A 22,297-nucleotide genomic window follows, 5' to 3' on the forward strand; every position below is an offset into this window, starting at 1 on the left:
TGGAACTGAGCTGCCTCTAAACAATCATTTTAATAAGATTTTTAGAATCCTGCAGTTGAAAGTTCTTCATGTCCCCTTACCCTGAAGACCCAATTTCATTTGAAATTTAATCCCAAAATGATTGCCCTTTTAGCATTTCTTTGACACTTCTCCAAAATGCACCCCCAAGAAGCCACATGTCAAAAGGCAGTAGGGCTACTGGTAGCCAAGTGCTAAGGCAGGATTTATCTCAGACCCTCAATGTCTCTCATTATAATCTTCCTTTCTTCCTCCCTCCCTCCCCACTTCCTCCTTCTCTCCTTTTTATTCCCATCTCCTTCCTTCTTTCCCCTCCCTTTTATTTCTTAGGGGAGAAGGCGACTTCCCCTCCCCCCCAACTTTTAAATGTCACCCTTATTAAGAGCCAGGGATGCTTGCTCAGATACATGCTGCTTGTTTTTTTCCCAAAAGAAAAAAAGAAATTGCTGGCCCAGGGTCAGCATTGTAACTTTTTAAGGATTTCAAAAGCTGTTCTTTTAACTTTGTGGTCTTGCTTTTTGGGACAAACGCCCCCCCCCCCCCACCGCACTTCCTTTGTTTCTAAGAAAAAAAGAAACCGGAAGGGAGAAGAGGGGGAGAAAATAAAAGCTACACACATACACACAGAGATTGGAGAGTTCTCTTGCTCTCTCTCTCCAAGCGGCCCGGGTGCACCCCATTTGCGCGCTTCCTAGCAGGAAGAGGCGTGCTGTTTTGTTTGCCACCAACGGATCCACTGAGTGACCTGATCGAAGCTGATCCCAGTATAGGAGAGACTGCTGGGTTAGTTTGACCAAGCAAATTATCCCCCCCACCCTTCGCTATCAAAGTGGACCCGGCAGCTGCACTGCAATGTAGAAATGGGAAATGGAGCAGACAACACGAGGGAAGGAGATGCAGCAGGGAGAAGAGTTTGCCCCACTCACCACCCGCCAGAAGCCCTCACTTTTCCCAAGCACTTCTTTGCTTACCTGATTTCCAGCTCCATAGCGTTTCTTGCTATCATGTGCAGGAAAACGAAAGTTTGTGGGATTTTTCTCTTTTGTGAGAAGTTGAAATTGATTGATTGCACTTTATTTTTAATCCCACAACCTTTTGTTTCCCTGCATAAGAAACGTGACGGAGAAAGGCGATGGAGCTGGAAATCAGGTAAGCTTCCGCCGCCCCCCTGCCCCCCCTGCCATGCCAGAAGCTGCACGCCTTCCACATCGCCCCCAGAGCCCTGCGGCTTGCAATCTCCTATTGCAGAAGCCCCCTGAGTCCCATGCCCTCTTCCTTCCTGCACCCACATTGCGGTCCCAGGGAAAGGCCAGCGAGCGGAGCAGAGAGGTACCCGGGCCACCCTTAGATTTGCGCTGCCACCTTGGCCCCACCCCCTGGGCGTGCACACAGGAGGCTCCAAGCCTGCGAGGGCTGGCCTGGCGTCCTAGGTGAAGGGCAGCATTCAGCAAGCAGTACCCAGGGACGCCAGACCCTGCGCGCTCACCTCCTCCTATGCGCATGCCCAGGAGGAGACGCCAGGTGGGGCAGGGCCAGTCAGCAATTTAACAACTGGTTCAGCCGAAGTGATGAGAGCTGGTTGAATGCCACCACTGCTTTCAAGTATGACAAAGTGTTTTAGGTGTCCAAGACGACAATTGCACAATGGCTAGGGGATTGAGGAGTATAAGTATTATAGTCCAATACCCCTGGCAGGACCCTTGGCTGGATACAGCTGTATTACTGTACTACGTCAATCTGTGCTCAAAATGAAAAACGGCTGTGAAAAACTTAAACTTTAAACATGTTACAATCTTAGGGTTTCCAGTGGGACTTTTGGAGAGAAAGATGATTAGAATAAAGGAAAGTAAAGGAGCACAAAATTATCCGTGTGCCTTAACCATTACACCAAACTGGTTCTCTTTAATGGAAGATTTCGTAAATTACCCTGTGCTAAACTAATTGTATTGAAACTGACAAATTTCAATCTTGCAGAAGAATGCCTACCTAGGATAGGGGGTTCCTTTCTCTTGGGAGCCTTGGGGTGAGATGCTTCCATCAATGGAATTTCCACGGTGGCAGCCCAGAAAGGCTCGTCTTGGTGGAACAGAGTCTGATTCTGTTGATTCATACACTATCTGCAGACCAGGAAGAAACAAGGTTAAAATGCAGATTGTGTAGATGCCCAGGGACTCAATACTGTTGTGACTACTAATTCAAGCAAGAAAACCCTCAGATATTGTCTTGAAAGTTTCTGTAAGTTAGGATGGAAGAAAAATCGCATTTCCCAGTCTTAGAAATAAATTGAAATTATTTTTAGAGCTTCTGGAATGAAAACAAATGGGCATGATGAGACATGGAAAGACAATAATGTGTAGGTATTGTACATCAAGTCCCAGTTCTCCCTGGGATGATTACATCACACTTATATCACTTCCAACAGCAGGTAAAACTCAAATAATCTGTTGTATTTTGAATGGTTATATTATATGTCACTTAAAGAACAAAACCATCAAAAGAATGCCATTTTTAAATAAAATATGCAAACACTCATTTTTTTTCTGATGGGGGGGACATATTGTAAACATGCCATACAATGGTTGTTGTAGAAGGACTACCTATTCATAAAGAGGCAGCAGGCATGACCAGTCACAAATTTCTACAGGAAGGCCAGGTAGGAAGCTTGCCCTCTCTCATCCCCTCCACCCTCATAGGATGTTTCCTAATAAGTCCAGGTTAGCTTGTTCCTTTTTTCTGGCTAGGTGGAGATGCTTGCAGGCCACGCAATGGGGTGCAGTCAATCATTTTTTTATTGCTAAACATATTGCTATTTTCTAAGAATGCTTGAGATGATGCTATTGATGGCTATTGTGTTTTGCAGCATTCCAGCTTCCCATTTATTTATCTGTTTGTTTTAATGTCAGCTACAGAGCCTGGAAGCCTCAAAGGAATTGCTGCAGGGACACTGGCGCATATGAGTGCCAAGTTTCCTACCGCTATGACAGCAGGGCATTCTGTGCTATAAGCCCTTCATCTGCACTCTGAGATAATATAACCTAGATGAAAAATAGCCATCCTAGGTGCAACAAAACACAAGTGGTAAAACAAAAATAAAACAAATACTCAATGCCCAGGAAACCTTCAGGCACTGATTGAAATAGTTTATAGTTCTTCAGCACCTCAACTTAAAGGCACCTCAACATGAATTGTGTGCAATTTTCCCGAAATCTTCAGTTCTTGGTAGCAGGGAGGGCCGACTTGCTTAATCTATTTCACATTTCCTGGTGTCAGGAGGTCCTTTCAGTAAGCCAGGAGCAAAAGGTGGCTCATGGAGAAAGCCAAGGAACCAATAAGATGCAGATTGGTTACACAAATGACCCCCTTTTTGGTAGATATTGCAGTTCCAATTTCAATATCTATTTATACAGGGACATTTTACTGAATTTTCTGCCAATGGCTACAATAGAACTACCATTTTTAATGTATACTTAATCACAAGCCCAGGTGGCAACTTCTGTTTGGAAGCATTTTTCTGTCTGCTTACCCTGCTCCCACCATTGATTCCTATTACTCCCCCCAAAACAATATAGCATCAGTGATTACCTCTGTATGCCCAGCATCCAAATTAGGTGATTCACATGTAAGACCCTGGTTTTTGATTGGAGAACTCCTCTTTGCTGGCAAATTCAACAGTTTGTTAGTACAGAAGCTTCATGAATCAAGCTTTAGCAATTTTGACAGCAGACTATACTTTAAATGACCCACTCTTCTTAATCATATATGAGTAACTAGTTATCCCCTTTAATCAATATAGAACTATATATCGGAGAATTGAAAATTATGGATTCTAAATCTAATTACATCTTATTGTAAATATTGGGCAGAAAGTATTATGGGTGAGATCAGAGTTAAAATTGTTAGGTGCACTTCTCAGCTTCTTAAAGATCTATAAGAAGTGATTTATGGTAACTAGGATTTTTAGGAGTGGAGTTGTTAGATATACGTTCTGGGCCTCATTAGTATTACCATAAAAAATAAAAATTGGCTCACTGCATATGACGTTTGTCTTTGTTTTATGGGTGAAGCTAGGAAACATCTTTATTATGATTATAAGTTACATTACATCAGTGGGTTCTACTTACCTTTACTACTGGTTGACAATGGAAGCGCAGGTGCGTGCGCTTCACTCATGCGCGCTTCTGTGCATGTGCAGAAGCTTCTGCGCATGCATTGATCATCCATTATGATGTCTGGGTGGGTGGGTGGAGCCTCCCACCACTTTTACTACTGGTTCGCAAGAACCAGACAGAACCGGGAGCAACCCACCACTGCATTACATCATTAATACTGTACTTAAGATGCTGGGACAATCCTTGACAGCGGTTTATAGCCTCCCGATATTTCCCATTTTTGGTCCTTCATATGTTTCTCTATCATTGGGCTAAATAAGACAGCTACTTTGGATGGAAGATACTGCAGCATGTAAGAGATTGGCAGAACCTGTGCTCCTCATCTTGCCCTGTGTCCTTTAAGCTCACCTGCTACCTACCTACTCATGCAATGGATTTGAAGAAAAACCCATTGTTTGCGTGAAATGTGGGGCCCCTTTCTGATTCATTTTTAACATTAATTAGCTAACCAAGACAGTATTTATTTCTGGAAGTTCATTGCGTAACCAGGCCAGAGAGCGCCATGTTACTGCTAAAATCAGTGAATTATAGAATACAGTTATTCCACTATACCATTAAATCAAATGAATTCACATACAGTATCTCACTCTGCCAAGGTTCTTAACAAAGCTATACTCATTCCATCAGTATGAGTACTTAAAGAATGTAAAACATGCCCCCTGTCAAATTCTAGGAATGGGAACGTGTCAAGTAATTTAGTACTTTAGTCTCATATAACCCTCAGAATGTGACTGAATCAGTGGTGGGTTTCAATTTTTTTTACTACCGGTTCTGTGGGTGTGGCTTGGTGGGTGTGGCTTGGTGGGTGTGACGGGGAAGGATACTGTAAAATCTCCATTCCCACCCCATTCCAAGAGAAGGATACTGCAAAATCCCCATTTCCTCCCGATCAGTTGGGACTTGGGAGGCAGAGAATAGATGGTGGGGGGAGCAGTCAGAATTTTTACTACCAGTTCTGCGAACTACTCAAAATTGCTACCGGTTCTCAAGAACCGGTCAGAACCTGCTGAAACCCACTTCTGGACTGAAGTTTAGATTTTAAAGGGCACCTATATTTTAAAATCTCACAAGTTTATCCTCTAGTTGCAATCCACCTCTATGATTAGATTTATTTTTTAAAAACCCAAGGAGACTGTTTGCTCAACAATTTTTCCTTCTTTCTTTTTACCAAGAAAAGATATATTAAAAATGGAGAAGCAGAATAGCTTGATTATTAGTGCTAAGAATTCTGTTTGTAAAAACAGGCCACAGAAAGCCTCTCTTCACTGCCATCTTTTCAACAACAACAACAAAAAAAAAGCCTGCAGATAAAACTGATTCAACAGTCATAATAACTATAGTGTGCATATAGATGGAAAAGAACTTCTTTTAGTGTGCGCTCATATATACATGCACACACACATGCACACACACATATAAAAACACACAAACCTGTGATTATATTCCTGATGGGTTTAACTAGTGCAGTAAAGGCAGTGACTTCTGGCTGTCTATGTTCCCACATTGGCTGCCAAATGACAAGACCACTGGCAAGACGAAAGGTCAGATCAGATTCCTAAAAATAAGAATACAGCAAATTGCTGAATTATTCTAAGGAAAAAGGATACATGTGTAAAATTTTCAGTTCTAAAACTGGTTAATTTTTTTCCCACATATATGCTATTTATGGTGCCAAATTAGCACTCAGATAAAGTGCTAATCTGACCTTAGCAAAAGGCCAGGTTAGCTAGTCTTTTAATTGGATAATATAATTACAGTATATAATACTGTAATTAATTAAAATTTAAGCAAAAATTAAACATTAAGATGAAGCAAGATTACTCCACCATCTCTCCCTCCTCTACTTTAGTTATATTGTCCAATAAAGAAAAAATCTGTGGATCCTGTAATGTTCATATTTTGGTAAATTCTTTTCAGTACAGGCAATATTATCCCCCGGAAGGCAATACTTTTTTGATAAAAAATGAAAGGAGGTATGGGACCACTATTGCCACTAGAGTTTCATGGAATTGGTGTTCATCTCAGTCTTTTTTGCCCTTTTTAATCTCCTATGCAGCTCCAATGAAGGAGAAGAAGCCAGAACAATAGCCGAGATAGAATAGCTATAAAAGACCCACTTTTGTGAACCTCTTTAGGACTCAAAAAGACAACTTTGGAAGTCTTTATTTTAGCCTCAATGTGTTTGGAATTAAAACAAATTACTTAAGGGGTACAGTAATTGCTGGAAGTTTATGGACATCCTGGCACTGCTAATTGTGCCATGTGAACACGGCCGTGTTGCGTAGCCTTCACCCTCCAAACCAGAAACAGAAAGCATGATCAGAAGCGCTAAAGGTATTTTGTCACTTTAAATGCCTCAACTATGACTAAGGCTCTGTAGGAAAAAGAATGAGTCATCTTTAGAGGAAAAACAGAGAACAATTCATGGCCTTTTTCATAATCTTCAGCATGCTTTGAAGACTTGAATTTAAGCTTTCCAGTCTCCATATGAGTAATATGAATGAGCCCAAGGAGAAGTAAACAGGGTCTTGTATGAAGATGATGACTAGTTAACCAAAGACTGTCTACTGTTGACCTCACCCCATTCCTAAGAGGTCTGTAAGGGGAGTGCATAAGAGCACCAATGTGCCTACCGTTCCTGTCCTGATGTTCCCTTTGGTTGTATTCAATCTGTGTGGTTATTTTATGCTTATATTAATATATATTGTTGTGTTTGACAAAATAAAAAAATAAAAAGTTTGGATAATAAGGAAGGAGCAACAGTAGTCACCCCTCAATTATAGAGATAATGCAAGAATATCGACACTGTTTCTGGAAAGCAAGATCATATGTCCATATTTTTGTCCCAAAGATGCTTTTACAAGAGGCAACTGGACTTTCTTGTTTTTCTTTGAAGACGTTATACTTCTTATTCAAGAAGCTTCTTCAGCTCTGACTGGATGGTGGGGAATGGAAGGATTTATATTCCCTGCAGACAGCTGGGCATTTGCATTCTTTTAGAGAGATGTTGAGGCCATTTGGAAGTTTGTCACAAATGGGTGTGATACCTTCTTGGAACTGCTGAAAGGACTGTGTTGTGGAGCTGTGTTTTCTGCAAGATGTTTTCTGCTCTGTGTCCCTTCACTGTGACTTCAGCTTGAGAAGGAGACAACACAGACTCAACCCCAACAGCCTGTGAACACACTGTTTCACTGTGAACACAGGCACCAGCTGTTGGGAATGAGTCTGTGTTGTCTCCTTCTCAAGCTGAAGTCACAGTGAAGGGACACAGGGCAGAAAACAACCTACAGAAAACACAACTCCTTTCAGCAATTCCAAGAAAGTTCCACTACTCAGATGACCTTAAGGGCACAGGCAAACCTCCACATGGCTTCAATGACTCTCTAAAATATACAATCTTTTTCTAAAGATATTCTATTTATGGCAGGCAGAAAATATGGAACCTGGATGAGTTTGAAGCCAGATGATTGACTCTTTGCACTAAAGGGAAAAAAATCTTGCAATCATCTCACACTCTTCCATATATAAATAAAATAAATAAAATTCCCTAATAAATGCAACAAAGATGGAGACATGATAGTAGAAAAAAAATCAGACTAAGAGTTTCTTGTAACCACATACTACTTCCATCAAGCACCAGATGTGCCAAGTAGTAGTTGTTACTTATGATAGCCAAATATTCCATCTCCTTTACAGCCCTTACAGCCATTTTAGGCACTTACTTTAATCCTATGAACCAGAGGAGCAAACAAGAACACAAAAAGCTCAACAGTGGCCATTGAATTCTGAAAGAACTTCCTTCTGCTGTTCTCTTCTTCTTCATTGGCACTGTCACATCTTGATTGCCCTGGAGATCCTTGGTTTTCAATCTGGTGGATAAAGGCACTGCTGCTTCCTCTCCAGCTTGACCCTCTGTCTCCTGATCCTCCAAAGTGGTCATGGCTGCAGTCTTGAGGTGCTTCTAGCAACATCCAATGTAGAGTGTGAAGGAGTTTTGTCTCAGCAACACCAAGTTTGTCCTGATGTCCTAGATGAAAAAAGATTGTGAGGACCGTGGTTATTTACGGTGCAGCTTGAAAAGAAGCTCTGCTCAACTTGTTTACCATAATACCAAGCACATGCTACTGTATAAAACCAGCAGTCAGCTAAATGAATCTTCTTATTTGTTGCCCACGTCGATCATCTAAAAAGACACTGTACTTGGCTATTACATTTTATCTGACAGGGTAATACATGAACTGTTCTACTTTAAATCGTTCCTAAAGCTACTTCTAAAACATAAACATCTCAATTTTTTCTATCCTGTTTTCCCCAAAAATAAGACATCCCCCGATAATAAGCCCAATCGGGCTTTTGAGCACATGGCAATAAGGCCAAGCACTTATTTCAAGGTTCAAAAAATATAAGACTTATTTTCTTATTTTCAGGGAAACACGGTATGTTCTAATAAATCCAGTTAATATTTCAGAAGGTACCATCTAAAGCTGCAGAAAAAATAATTGCTACCAACTTGCCTTCTATTGAGGACCTGTATACTGCACGAATCAAGAAGAGGGCCGTGAAAATATTTGCAGATCCCTCGCATCCTGGACATAAACTGTTTCAACTCCTACCCTCAAAACGACGCTATAGAGCACTGCACACCAGAACAACTAGACACAAGAACAGTTTTTTCCCGAAGGCCATCACTCTGCTAAACAAATAATTCCCTCAACACTGTCAGACTATTTACTGAATCTGCACTACTATTAATCGTTTCATAGTTCCCATCGCCAATCTCTTTCCACTTATGACTGTATGACTATAACTTGTTGCTGGCAATCCTTATGATTTATATTGATATATTGATCATCAATTGTGTTGTAAATGTTGTACCTTGATGAACGTATCTTTTCTTTTATGTACACTGAGAGCATATGCACCAAGACAAATTCCTTGTGTGTCCAATCACACTTGGCCAATAAAAAAATTCTATTCTATTCTATTCTATTCTATTCTATTCTATTCTATTCTATTCTATTCTATTCTATTCTATTCTATTCTAAACAATGTTTCTTGGACTTTATCTTGTATTTAAATTGCATTGTATTGACAGATGGATAAGACATGTGTTTTTCTATTGAAAACATGGCTTTAATTATATTTTACTCTCTGCTGTAAAAATATAAGCAGTTATTGGCTTCCTGAGGACTTTTACTGCAGACAATATTTTTAGTGTTTTCATGTAGGTTTTAAAATCCAGCTGTCTTTCTATCACATTTTTGTGATTGACTGTATCCTTTCATGGTCCACCAAGCTGCTCCCTGTGACAAGGCTTTCCATGATCAAACCCTTTAAGACACCATTCTTCTCCTTTCATCCTTGCAGTCCTTTCCTATACAACCATCAGTTAATCTTGCCCTCACAGTTTACTCTGACATAATTTGCACAAAAGCAAATGTGCATGAAAGCACACCCTCCCTCCCTCCCTCCCTCCCACCCTTTTTCTAATGGAAGCTTTAATCTGAACTGTTATTTATTTCCGGTTTAATAATAGTAGATAAGATACAGTAATGTCTAACCACAGTTGTTTTTAAAATCTCAGGTGTGCACTGACCTAACTTGTTCCGGTTGGAAAGCAGAGTGGCTGTGCAGTGAAGGACATGTGGTAAGGCAGCTTGAACCAATTCCCAGCGTGAAATGCTCTGGATGGCTTCAGAAAGAGCTGGTGAAAGACCATGCAGCTTGTTTTCAACCAAAACTCTTTCAAAGGACTAAAATGAAATGAGAGGAGAAAAAAACCCTTAGTTTAGGTTTTTGAAACTTTTACTATATTCTCTTTTTTATGCACTTTGCTGCTGTCGGTGAAACATAAACTTACTAAAAGAATCTACTAAGGCAGATCTTTCATGTGACATTTTTCCCTGCTGTTTATTCTAGCAAATATGAGCAAAGAATAGACGGGTTGCATTTATCTTTTAAACTTCATGTAGGTATATCAGAGAACTGGTTGGATCATGATTTTTTGGAGCCACGGCTCTCTATGTTAAATGGTACATATGCTTATTATCCATGCTTGAGTGCTTGTTTTATAACCACGGCAAATATGCTTCCTCAATTTTTGTCTTATGCTAGCGTTCTAGACTTTATTGTTCGGTCAAGGATATTTCTAAAGGACACGGTTTTTACTAAACAGGAAAAAAATTAATGGTGGCATTGATAGACACAAATTAATCTGGTGCTGCTTTTCCCTTCCAATGAACTGATAATCCTAAAGTTTCTCATGTTTTACCATACACAAATACACAAATATTGGGCCATTTCCCCCAATAAATCAGAATAACAGAAGGGCTATTGGAAAGGACCTTGGAGGTCTTCTAGTCCAAGGTCCTGCTCAGGCTGGAAACCCTATACCAGGGGTGTCCAAACTTGGTCCCTTTAAGACTTTTGGACTTCAACTCCCAGAGTCCCTCAGCCAGCAAAGCTGGCTGAGGAACTCTGGGAGTTGAAGTCCAAAAGTCTTAAAGGGACCAAGTTTGGACACCCCTGCCCTATACCATTTCAGACAAATGGTTGTCCAGTCTTTTCTTAAGCAGCCACAAAATCTGAAGGCAAGCCATTCCATTGAATAGCTGTAATGTTTTGACTCATTTCTTTAATCTTTCTTTAATCCTGTTATCAGCGGATATTTTCTTGTATAGTAGTTTCAAAAGTTAGCTGAAGATTTATTGGACACTGTTAAAACTGTGACTGGCAGGAATTGCAAGACAACTCATTCAGTCGCAACACAGGTTTTGCATCTATTTTCAGACTGAGAGGGGCACATGTGGAATAATAATTTCCAATAACTAGATGGGACTAGGACAAAGACAGGTAAGATTATGAAGACTAGGGTGGGAAAAAACTTTAAAAGCAGTATTAACAAGAAATATAGCTCTCAAAATGAAGTTTAATAACAATGCTGGGAAACTATTGGAGAGGCAGCATTGTTGAAAATTGTAACTTTCCAATAAATATGATTTGTAACACACTTAGTATGTCTTTGATTTTATCCAGTTTGATCAAATTGTCAAGTGAAAAACAGACATGAGCTGGTATATTCAAGGAACCAGTAGTCAACTTCTAATCTGTTGTTAATTCCCATCCAACAAATTTGATAATTTTTCAAAAATAGCTATATCTTTATCTTACTTAAAAAATGATAGATGAAGAATCTGATAAAATGATCTAAGACAGTCAAGTAAACTGGAACAGTTATGAGTTCTCCAATATAGAATACTATAGAGGCAAAGAAACTTAATATGAACCAGCAAAATGATGTAGATGCAAAAAAGAACATTTTTTTAAAAAAAATGTATAATTTCCAGGTCCTAGGAAGTAAGAGTTCATTTCAACCCTCAACATTGAGAATAGTATTCAGTTCTGGAACACCATATTTTAAAAAGGATTCAAAGAAACTTGATCAGGTTCAAAAAATAATATGATCAGGGAATTAGAACATTCTACAAACAATTATAGAAGGGTAGATATGTTTCCTCAGAGAAAAGATTACTGAAGGATTTAGCTTTGAGAAAATGACAGCAACAACAGCAACAATATAGGGAGGGGTTATTGATAGCATTCTCCAAATGCCAGAAACATTATCACCCATAATAAAATCAAACTCTGTTCTTTCTTATTCAACATGAAGAATCAATGTATGTAGAAAGAGATTTAAATTACTAGATGGCAAATTCTGATTGAATGATGGAGTAAAATCCTGTTTAGTTTAACATCTGAACCATTAACTCAGAAAATAGTGGGCTCCCCTTGAATAAATGTGTTCCCAATTAGTGCATGTTGGGTTCAGTGCATGAATAACAAAATAACAGAGTTGGTAGGGAACTTGCGGTCTAGCCCACCCACCCATCCTCAAGCAGGTGACTCTACCATTCCAGACAAGTGGCTATCCAGTCTCTTCTTAAAAACCTCCAGTGATCAAGTACCCACAACTTTTGAAGGCAAGCCATAGAAGTGATGACTACCTCACTGGTAAGAGGAATGTCTACTGCAAGAGAGTACCTTTTTATCTACTTATTAGCATTGAGCAGAAACAGAATATTGTATGTTTTAGTAACATAGGAACTGCAAGCCATCAATCTTCTACTGTACATTTTTTCTAGAAAACCTTAGCAATGGCTTGGACATTAAATATATCACTTTAGATATCTATTCCCATCTTATGAAAATAATGACGGAAAAACAATTGATGATTTAGTTAACTACAATTTTTCTGAGACAAAGGCAAAACTATTTCATATTTTTATAAAGTTCCATCCACAATCCTTTATCTAAAGCTTCAATTAATCATCTTTTGTTTAAGTCAATTTGAGGACTGCAGGCCTGATTACACTGCCCTTGGTCTACTGCCACTCTCCTTGCAACTGGCACAGTTCTGAACAGAATTCTGTCTTATTGGGGAAGTGCAATTGACCTTTAAATGATATAATTATAGTGACAAATATGAGAAATAGAAAAGGGATATTCTAAAAATAGTACACCATCACATATTTCAGTGACTTTAGCTGGGCAACTCATAAAAATACACAGGAGATATTCAATTTTTAAAAAAATCTCTGATGTAATCCTCATTGCTTATGGTTATGTCACTCTGACCTTGGAAAAATTACAAGAACAACAGTCCTGGAAAATAGGGCAGATCATCCTGACCAACCCTGAAGGGGCTTAAGATATACAGCTGGTAGTTCAAGCAATAAATGTTTCATTTGTACTAAAAAAAAAAAAAAGCCCCACTTGTCCATGACAAAGTTTGTAAGCAGCAACTTTCTCTCTGCTAGTGCAGCAGCAGTTGAGACCAGGATATATGCTCAAACTATGAAAAGATAAAATAGTAGAAAGCTATGGCAATCAGAAAAAGTATAAGAATATATATGGAAAAACGACTCCTATAATGTTCTGCATTTGTTGAAAACTAACAGCACTCATCAATCTCTAAATTTTTATTCTGCCTTCTTCTCTAGATCAGGAGCGATCTTGGTTGTGGATCATAACTTATTTTCCTGAGTAGCTAGCTGGTAATCTTCTAGTAATATGTTGACCTCATCAGGAAAGGCAGATTTTGGCTCAATTTAAAAATTATTTTCAAGAATTTGAGGATTCCCCACCACCATCCCCCGTTGGTTCAATATCAAGGCACCAAAATTCACAATAACCAAATTTCATCACCCAAAAAACCATCATGAACTTTGCTTCCCCTTATGCAGCACCCCTCCACACACACACACACCTGACTTTTTATAAAGCTATTATTCTGTGTTCTTCATTCTCTGGTTGTCTCATGTTTAATTCTTGGTATTGTTTTGGGATGGGTGGTACCTTCAATTCTTTTGATTGCTTCTTCTGGTACATCACCCAGAATATTCAGGTTAAGATGGATTACAAACATTGCAAATACATACATACATACATACATACATACATACATACATACATACATACATACATACATTTCTGTGTACTCCCAGGGATATAAATTTTAGTAAGGAGCATATTCAAAGTCTTTGACACAGTGATGCTTTTTTGACGGGTAAGTGTCTAATTAAGTCTACATTCTAGCATTGGGCAAATTTTCTGTAGAGAATTGCAGAGATCACCATGGGAATGAAGGAAGTGGTTAGCAAAACATCACTTAAGGCTGAGAAAATGTGAGATTAGAAAGAAATGTAATTTGATTCTATCTTAACTCTCTCTAGTATAAGAAGGAGGAAAGGAAACATACAATTGGGTTTTTCAAGATTTTATTATTATAGCCTTTACCAATAAAGTAGAGTTCTAGTACTTCTCATGAAGTCTGTTTCCTGACTTGGCCTATCTCAAAGGGACAACAATTTGAAAACCACTCATGACAGTCATGTTTTATGTCTCATCCAAACATAGCATGTCTCTGCTATTCGTTAAAGTACTCCTCCCCCCTTTTTAAGAGCATGCTGGTTTAAGAATCATCTTATTTTAATAAAATAACTTCATCATTTTTCAGGCTAAACAGCCCTGTTAAATATCTGTTCTGAAGCAGATCTGATCAGATACCTCAGACCAGTCAATCTTAACAACTAGGAATAAATATCAATTTTCTCTGCCTCCTACTCCTTAGGTTTCTATAATTGCAGAGGAGTTTCATTGAATTCTTGTTGAAGTTTCCTCTAGTGAGATCTTTGTTTAAAACCCTGTGGACACTGGCTTGTTAAAATTTTATCAGATGTGGAAGCCTGGCTTCTTGCTCAGAGATTTTTCTTTTTAATTGGAAGATTTGCTCTGACCTCCTTCCCTTAGTCCCCAGCCCTAGTTCTCTTGTCAATTGGCCAGCCATTGCCTTCACATCTCCATAACTTTTTTCAGTTAGTCCCTGAAACTGTCTCCCATTTCACTGGGATAAAGACACCCAAGAATCTATAGTGGATGGCAGATGTTTCTGGTTCCAAATTTGGAAATAGAAATGAAATAAGAGTTATACCTAGTAACTGGACAGTGAGTTCTTATCCAAAGGAACTAAATTATTCAAATTACTCCCAGACTTTTTGTTCTTGGCTAAATTATATCAGATGAATTGCAATTTAGTAAATCACGGGGGGGGGGGAACCTTTATTCTAAATATGGCAATATCCAAAAGCTAAATAAACACAGAGAAACTGTGTTACTAGATTGTTCAAAGAATAATGATATAAGAGACCACCAAAATCTTAAGAGGAAGATGTTTACAGGTATATGATTTTTTATTTTTAAAAAAATCAACAAAAACCCAGTATTGATTTTGCCTGGCTTTTCTTATAATTTACATGTTATTCTGAAATTTGCAAATTATTCACAATATATCAAAAAAATATCTAATCCTATATATTTAAACACAATTTAGCCCAAATATACTTTTTAGTCCAATATTTCCAAATATATGTTTATTTTTATGAAACTGTCTACAACTTTTACTAGTGTATGATAAATAGTTTTGAGAAATTAGAAAAAGGGAGAATATGAGGAGCAAAATAATGAATCTACTTATTCTCTTAGAAGCTACCAACTAAATGAAAATAATCAAATGAATGTTTGAAAGAGATGGATCATATTTTTAAAGGAAGCATTTATAAATAAGCTAGTTAATACAAGACATTAAATTGGCTTCAAGAATGAGTGCATTCAAGAGCAAGATTTTATTGCACATCTCACACTAAACAATAAACTGCTTATAAAACTATGAAGAATACAACAAATTTCTTCTCCATTACAATCCACGCTATAGCCCATATTGTCCTATTTCAAGCCTATTGAATCCTGTTCAATTCTATTTCCAGTCTTGTAAAATCTTGAACATAATCTTGTCTTGCTGGAGAGTATATGTACTTCATTATCTATTATTTTCAATCCTTTGTAAAAGAAAGTTAAGCCTTGGTGAAATATTCATTTTGATAGCGGCAATAAGCAAGACAAGTTTAATTTCAGTTTATGTTTTTGAATTGCTAGTTTAACTTTTGAAATTTTATTTTCTCAATATATTTTCATTGCTAATGATTCTATTGTTAGTAAAAATAATGAAGGCGATGGGGCATCTTTAGTTTTTCCCCTTTGGCATGGCACATTGTTCCAATAAAAATAATATCTTAAAAAATATTTAATAAAAATATTTTATAATGTCTTAAGTCAGCATTTTTTCATTTAAAATGCTTTGTAGCAACTTAAAAAGTTAGCGCCACAACTCATCTTTTTCAAAACTTCAAAAATAAAAGATTTTAAAAAGATTCTAGCCATTGTTTGATTGGTTGGATTCGTGTTGTCAATAACTTTCAATATATGTCTAATGTTGCCTCATATATTTCTTTGGGACAAATCTGATCAGGTTTATTATATATGTATTCTTCCTGCAAGTATCACTGTGAAAAACTTAAAATTTTCCTTTTATAAAAAGTACATCATTCAAAGGGCAAACCATGGATCTAGTCTGCCTCAATCAAACATTTAACTATTAGCAGTGAAACCAGTAGTATGTTTGACCCAGTGAGTTGAACATAGCTTCCTGAGTTTCATCTTAGAAGCAAGTAATTCATGCACATCAGTAAATCAAGAACATCAAAAATCACGTACCACACAAGAAGCTTCATATTGCTTTCCCAATTTGGGTCTCAAAAATGCACTGAAAAAAGACATAGATTTTGTTAAAACAGGATTTTAGGTATAGTATTAATTAAATATTTTGATTCATTGGCACAGTTGTTTAGTTTATATAAGTGTATATGTGTGTTTAAATCAATAGATGACCAGTTAGAAATATATAGTGTCATTTCAAAACAGCAATAGCAATAACATTCAGGCTTATATACCATCCACTTTTTACAGCACTCTCTAAGCGGTTTACAGAGTCAGCATATTGCTCCCAGTAATCTGGATCCTCATTTTACCAGCCTTGGGAGAATGAAAGCCTGAGTCAACCTTGAGCCTGTCAGGATTGAACTCCAGGCTGCGGGCAGAATTAGCCAGCAATACTGCATTCTAATCATTGTGCCACCAGGGGTCTTGAAATCCCATGCTATAAAGCTAGCAAGTATCTCCATATGGCTGCTATGGAGAACATTTTCCAACATAGAATTCTTATAACAAGCAAATGTACACCATAAGTTCAGAACTTGATATGTGGGCTCCAGCACACATTTTGAATAAAGTTTAGGATCTCGGAGAGGGAAACTTAGATGCTAAATGGATGGCTTAACTATAAAAGCAGGGTTAAGGGAGGCATCATTTTACCACTTAAAAATCCTCAGGCACCCAGTCAAAATAAAGCCAATATTTTTGATTGAGGGATTGAACAGTGCAAAATATTTATATCTATTTAGGCCCATTAATCACTTCCTCCAAAGGCTAAATATTTATGTTATAATCAGTCCAAATTATAATGGTATCACTAGTTATATCCCCCTGAAAGTGAAAAGCAATTTTTTTCTTCCTTGAAAGTGAAAAGCAATTTTTTTCTTCCTTGCCCACAAGGAAGTTGCACACCCCTGCCTTATCCCATTTTTTGTACATGATATACTGTATATCCTGACAGATATGGGATGGGATTGCAGCTAAAGAAAAAAAAATCCTATTCAGTAAGAGGTATTATTTGAATCCTTGGGTCCTCATGTATCGTATGAACAGGAACCGGTAGCATTAATAGATCTGCAACAAATGATCTGATTGGACAGTAGAGCCCCAGATTTTTTGGCCTGAAGACACAATGGAGATTTTGAGCATATGTTGTGCATGCTCAAATATGCTGATTGGCATAAGATGGTGCATAAGATGGTGCTTGTCCATTCCCAAAATGGTTTTCATGACAAATGTGGCCAGTCACAAAACTGGTAAGGTTGTTCATTGTCAGGACCACAAGATACTCAGCACCAGCTCTGAATTTGGCTTTTTTAAAATTTATTTTGTTTTTTCTGCAGCCACTTAACATTTTTAATAATTAGGACAGGGCTGTAAGAATCCTCAAAAATGTCAGCAGCAGGAAGTGAATATTCATCCAGCTGTCTATCTAAGATGTTTATCATATGCCTTTAAAAAAAAGAAGAATGGCCTGAATTGAGTTGATTTGTCTAATACTTACTTTTCATCATATAAGAAATAATCTAGTACCCCACCAACGTTGGAAAATGATAATGAACATCTGAATCAAGTCTGATGGAGGGAGGGGAATGATAAAGCTAGATGGTACCAAAAGTATGAACTTGTCCACCCTCCATTAACACAATGCCATCGTGTCCCCATCTGTACTAATCATGACACAAAGAAATGGTCAGGCCACAGTTTGAAAAGATGTAGCCTGTAATTATGGAAGAGGTGAGCCATGATATCTTTAATTCAACCTTATTATCTTCTATGATATATACCATAACTAATCTTATCTTACTAAAGTAATTGTCAGCAAGAATGAGCTGAGCATTCTGTTTCAAAATATAAAGTGCTTGTTATATAGTGACTTTTAACAATGAAATCCTTTAAATTGCGCATACATAATCATTATCATAAATATTAGGTGAATCAAATAAATATTTTATTGAACTGCATTTATGTCAGTTGGAAGACACTAGGAAATCACATCCCTAAGAAATGTTAGAATTACCTGTTAGAATTCATTCTTGCCATTGTTAATGTTTTATTATAGGTAAATATAGTTTTTAATGAGTTGGGGGTGAGTTTCCATAGGATGTTAATGTTCAATTTTACCTGGAAAGAAGGGGTGTTCATAGATAGATACTGCATGTATACAGACAGTTAAAACTAATACAAAAGGATGATTTATTCTTTTGCTGAACCATTTTAGTAATGGTTACTGTATGTCTTTTCTCAACCCTTGTGAAGATAGGTAACTGAAGCTGCAATTCCAAGCACACCCAATTGGGGAATAAGATGGGAGGAGGGAAGTTATTCATGGGACTTGAGATGATTTTCCAGGGGTCAGATACAGTTTCCCCAATTTCATCTTCTTGTGCAATGCTGGCAGTTGACTCCAGTTGTAAAATGGATTTTCTGATGTTTCTTTGGATGGATAGCACGACATCCCCCGACACCTGCTTTAGCCCTGACTTATTAGAGGTCACTGAGAAAGTGGTTTTATGGCATGCAGCGCTGGCACTTGGCCAGCAGAGACATCAGGCTGCAAGCTGAGGAAAAGGAGAGAGCGTGGATGTATGTTAACTGAGCCCCCAAATAGAGACCACCGGTAGAGGGCAGCAAAGAGTCCGAGGTGTCTTCCGTATCTCTGCCGCTATCTAATGAGTGTCCCCCTAAAGCAGAGCGGATTATTTAAAGAAAAGGTAGCTTCTCGTTGCCCTGACTTCGGTCTCTTGGAATCAAGAACCTACAGGCGGATGAAGAGCACGCAATTCTTACTGGAATCCCAGCCCTTGAATCCCAGCGAGGTTTAGCCGGCAGCGCCCCCTATTCTCCCTTACCTGGTTTGCCTCCACAGGAAGGTCTGGATAGGCAGCGGAACCCCTCGCCCGCTCTCCTGGTCTTGGCCTTCTGAGCTTTTCCTCTTCACCATGGTGCTGGTTCCTGTGCCGCAACAGCTGTTAGCCCATGTCTCTGCTCCGCCGCAGCAGCCCTCTCTGCCTCCGGCTCCGCTGGTGCAAAATGGCTGCAAAAACAGCGGCCGCAGCCAAGCGGGGAGAAATCAGCGCAGCTTGCGGGGAGGCGGCGGCGGCGGCGGCAGCCAAGGACGAGAGGATACTCGCCTCCCGCCCCGCATGATTCCCTTCTTTCAGAACCTCCTTCTGTGGACAGCAACTAGCGCGAAGGGACCTGCGCGTGATGTGTCAAGGGGATACCAACGCGGGGCGGGGTGGGGGGAGGGAGGTGACGATGGAGAGGAGCGGCGCCACCAACGGATAGCAAACTCCCCGATCTGAAGTGGAAAGTTTGGGGAGCAGCAAGGGCTTCTCGAATTTCCATCCTTCGCAACCATAAACTGTAACGAATTCATTCCCTAGAATGGTTCCTTCTTTACGCAGTAATATTTCCAGTCTTGGCTCGAGGAGGGCTTACAGTAACAACTAACTTGTTGATAGAGTCATATAATCTATTTCTGGAAGGGGAAAGACAAAGAAAGTAAATGCTGAAAACTCCTCCTTAATCAAAAGTATCTGTCGAAATTGAAGCAAAGCAGTATCACAATCACAGGAACAGATCTAGGAAGCATACACAACATTCCTCTTCCTATTTTATTCCACAGCAACCCTGTGAAGTAGGATAGCTGCTCGTTTAGAGAGCTTTCCTGGCTTTATAGTATTGTTTGCAGTGACTGGCAGCAGCTCTCCAGGACTCAGATGGGAATGTTTTCCCAGTCTCTCTCCCATCGCCTTACTCCCCATAGATAGGGCAGAGTTTTTCGAACTATATTCTGTAGACCCCAGATATCCACAGGAAGTCTATGGGATTCTATGAGAGACAACAAACTAACAAAGAAGTAAACAAATAAATGTGTTTCACTCAAACATAACTGAAATTTCTATAATTTGAGTTTTATCTCTTGATTAGGGATTTAGAAGGTGTGTTTTTTTTCAAACAAACAAACGAACAGATGCCAATAGGAGAATATTTGTGGCTCAGGGTTCAACTATGGGGTTCTTGTTGCAGACATTTCATTACCAAACTTGGTAACATCATCAGTGCACTGATGTTGTTTCTTAATTTGGTAATGAAATGTCTGCAACAAGAGCACTAAGCTCAGAGAGCACCAAAGTCTCCACAAATAGGGTCTGCAAAACCCGTTTTGCCTGAAAAAGTTCAATAACTCCAGGCCTAGGGCATAGAATCCCAAAATGTGGAATCCAAAAGTACCAGCACAAGCCTCAGTACAATCTCTTGGCATCCATCAACTTTCTTCCACAACGTAACTTTATATATTATTTTTAAACAAATGCATTCTTATTCTGGTTTGCTGCACAGTCAGCCACACATTTAGAATGCATTTGTCATTTTTATCCACCCGTCAAGTTCTTTTCAAGGACCTGGGATAGGCAGCTACTGTTTGATTATATTAAAGGTATAGTTGCAGGTGTAATCTGTTCCGAGTAAAACCATCTTTTGCAATTAACTCATGGTGAGTTTGTCAATGCTGATGGTGTTCAAGCAGTGTTGCAGTTGTTTTGGGATTGCACCCAAACTGGATTGCACCCAAACCTATTACTTCCAATGCACCATTGTTGTTATTTTGCCATGCTGTTCCTTGTATTCAGTGTGTATGATTCTCTTGCAGCAGGACCAGGTGATTCATAGTTTCTTCAGCTTGTTTGCATAGGTGGCACTTACTGCCTGTTGCTGTCTTCTCAACTCTGGCTTTACATGCATTTATTCTTAAGGCTTGTGCAACTAGAATTAGCTCCTCTGACTCTTTCTTCAAATTTCCTGCTCTTAGTCATTGCCAAGTCCTGTTATTATCTGCTTTCTCTGCTATTTTTTAATGCCCTGGATGTGTAATGCTTTGTCTTCCTGTGCCTCCTTTCTCATCTTCATTTGATCTTTCTTGTAGGCCAGTTTGGTCTCTTCAGTACTCAGTATGCCTTCCTGGTATACTAGCTTCACTGCATCTTCTATCTTTCAGACTGTCTTTTGGATATTCTTCCAAAGCCCTTATTTCTTCTTCAACCATCTGATGTACTTGCAACATTCCACTCTTACCCATTTTCCTTGATAGGTAGAGCATGTCAATGCCTTGCACGGATGAAGGGCTTGATTCATTGTCATGGCTATTGGCTATTTAAAAGGATAATGTTGAGCAACAATTCCATTTCAGATGGTGTTTTTCCATACAGCTTCAGATCATCCATGAAAATGAGGCTTAATAGCTTGTCAAATGTTTTTGATGTTTAATAGCTATAACCTGACTTGTTCAGTATTGTTGACAGAGCAAATCAGTGCAAGGAAAAACAACAGCAGTTATAGTGAATCTATTTGAATGATTCCTATCTTGATATTAACATCTTCCAGTCTATCACCATTGATCAACAACTGTGTCTTCCATTGTGCCTTTGGTCTTTGCACAAAGCTTCTGATATTTCTACTGACTCTTGTTATTTCTAGTTTATTATCCATTCACTTGGCAGAGAATAATCCCAGCATTATCAGTTTAAAATTACCTTTCCTTTGAAAATGGAGACATCTTTTTATTGATGGTTAGCTAAGTACCAAGAAGAAGTCTTTCTCTTTTTATATTTATACAATTACAAGCTGACAGCTACAGACTTTTTAAATTCTTAATTTTTAATTTTAAATATTAATTTTAACTGGGGTTGTAATTTATATGAATTTTAAGGGTTTTTAAGTTTAAACATTTTAAATTTTGGCCTATTATAGAATAAGTTTTTTAATTTTCTGTTTTAATTGTACATTGTTATTGTTTTATATTGGTTGTTCTGAGTCCTTCGGGAGAAGGGCGGTATAAAAATTTAATTAATAATAATAATAATAATAATAATAATAATAATAATAATAATAATAATAATAATAATAATAATAATAATAATAAATTAAAAAAATATTTTAAAAAATTAAAATTTAAAATTTAAAAAAAAAACGTAGCCAGGCAGAAGTGTTATAAGTAGGAG

At 38.3% G+C, this 22,297-nt stretch overlaps 1 protein-coding gene across 1 annotated transcript in view; it reads right to left on the reverse strand.

Annotated features, from left to right (window-relative positions):
* UNC80 (unc-80 homolog, NALCN channel complex subunit) overlaps positions 1-19,236 on the reverse strand; it is a 303,637-nt gene extending 284,401 nt beyond the window's left edge. The window contains exons 1-7 of the mRNA XM_058184775.1: positions 19,145-19,236; positions 16,296-16,344; positions 9,784-9,940; positions 7,910-8,214; positions 5,619-5,742; positions 3,601-3,674; positions 2,005-2,144 (exon numbers count right to left, since the gene is read on the reverse strand). Coding sequence (XP_058040758.1) covers positions 2,005-2,144; positions 3,601-3,674; positions 5,619-5,742; positions 7,910-8,214; positions 9,784-9,940; positions 16,296-16,344; positions 19,145-19,236 — 941 coding nt within the window. The remainder of the gene's footprint in view (positions 1-2,004; positions 2,145-3,600; positions 3,675-5,618; positions 5,743-7,909; positions 8,215-9,783; positions 9,941-16,295; positions 16,345-19,144) is intronic.
* Positions 19,237-22,297: the final 3,061 nt, after the last annotated feature.

Source organism: Ahaetulla prasina, chromosome 1 (genome assembly GCF_028640845.1).
Source record: "Ahaetulla prasina isolate Xishuangbanna chromosome 1, ASM2864084v1, whole genome shotgun sequence".
Classification (NCBI taxonomy): Eukaryota; Metazoa; Chordata; class Lepidosauria; order Squamata; family Colubridae; genus Ahaetulla; species Ahaetulla prasina.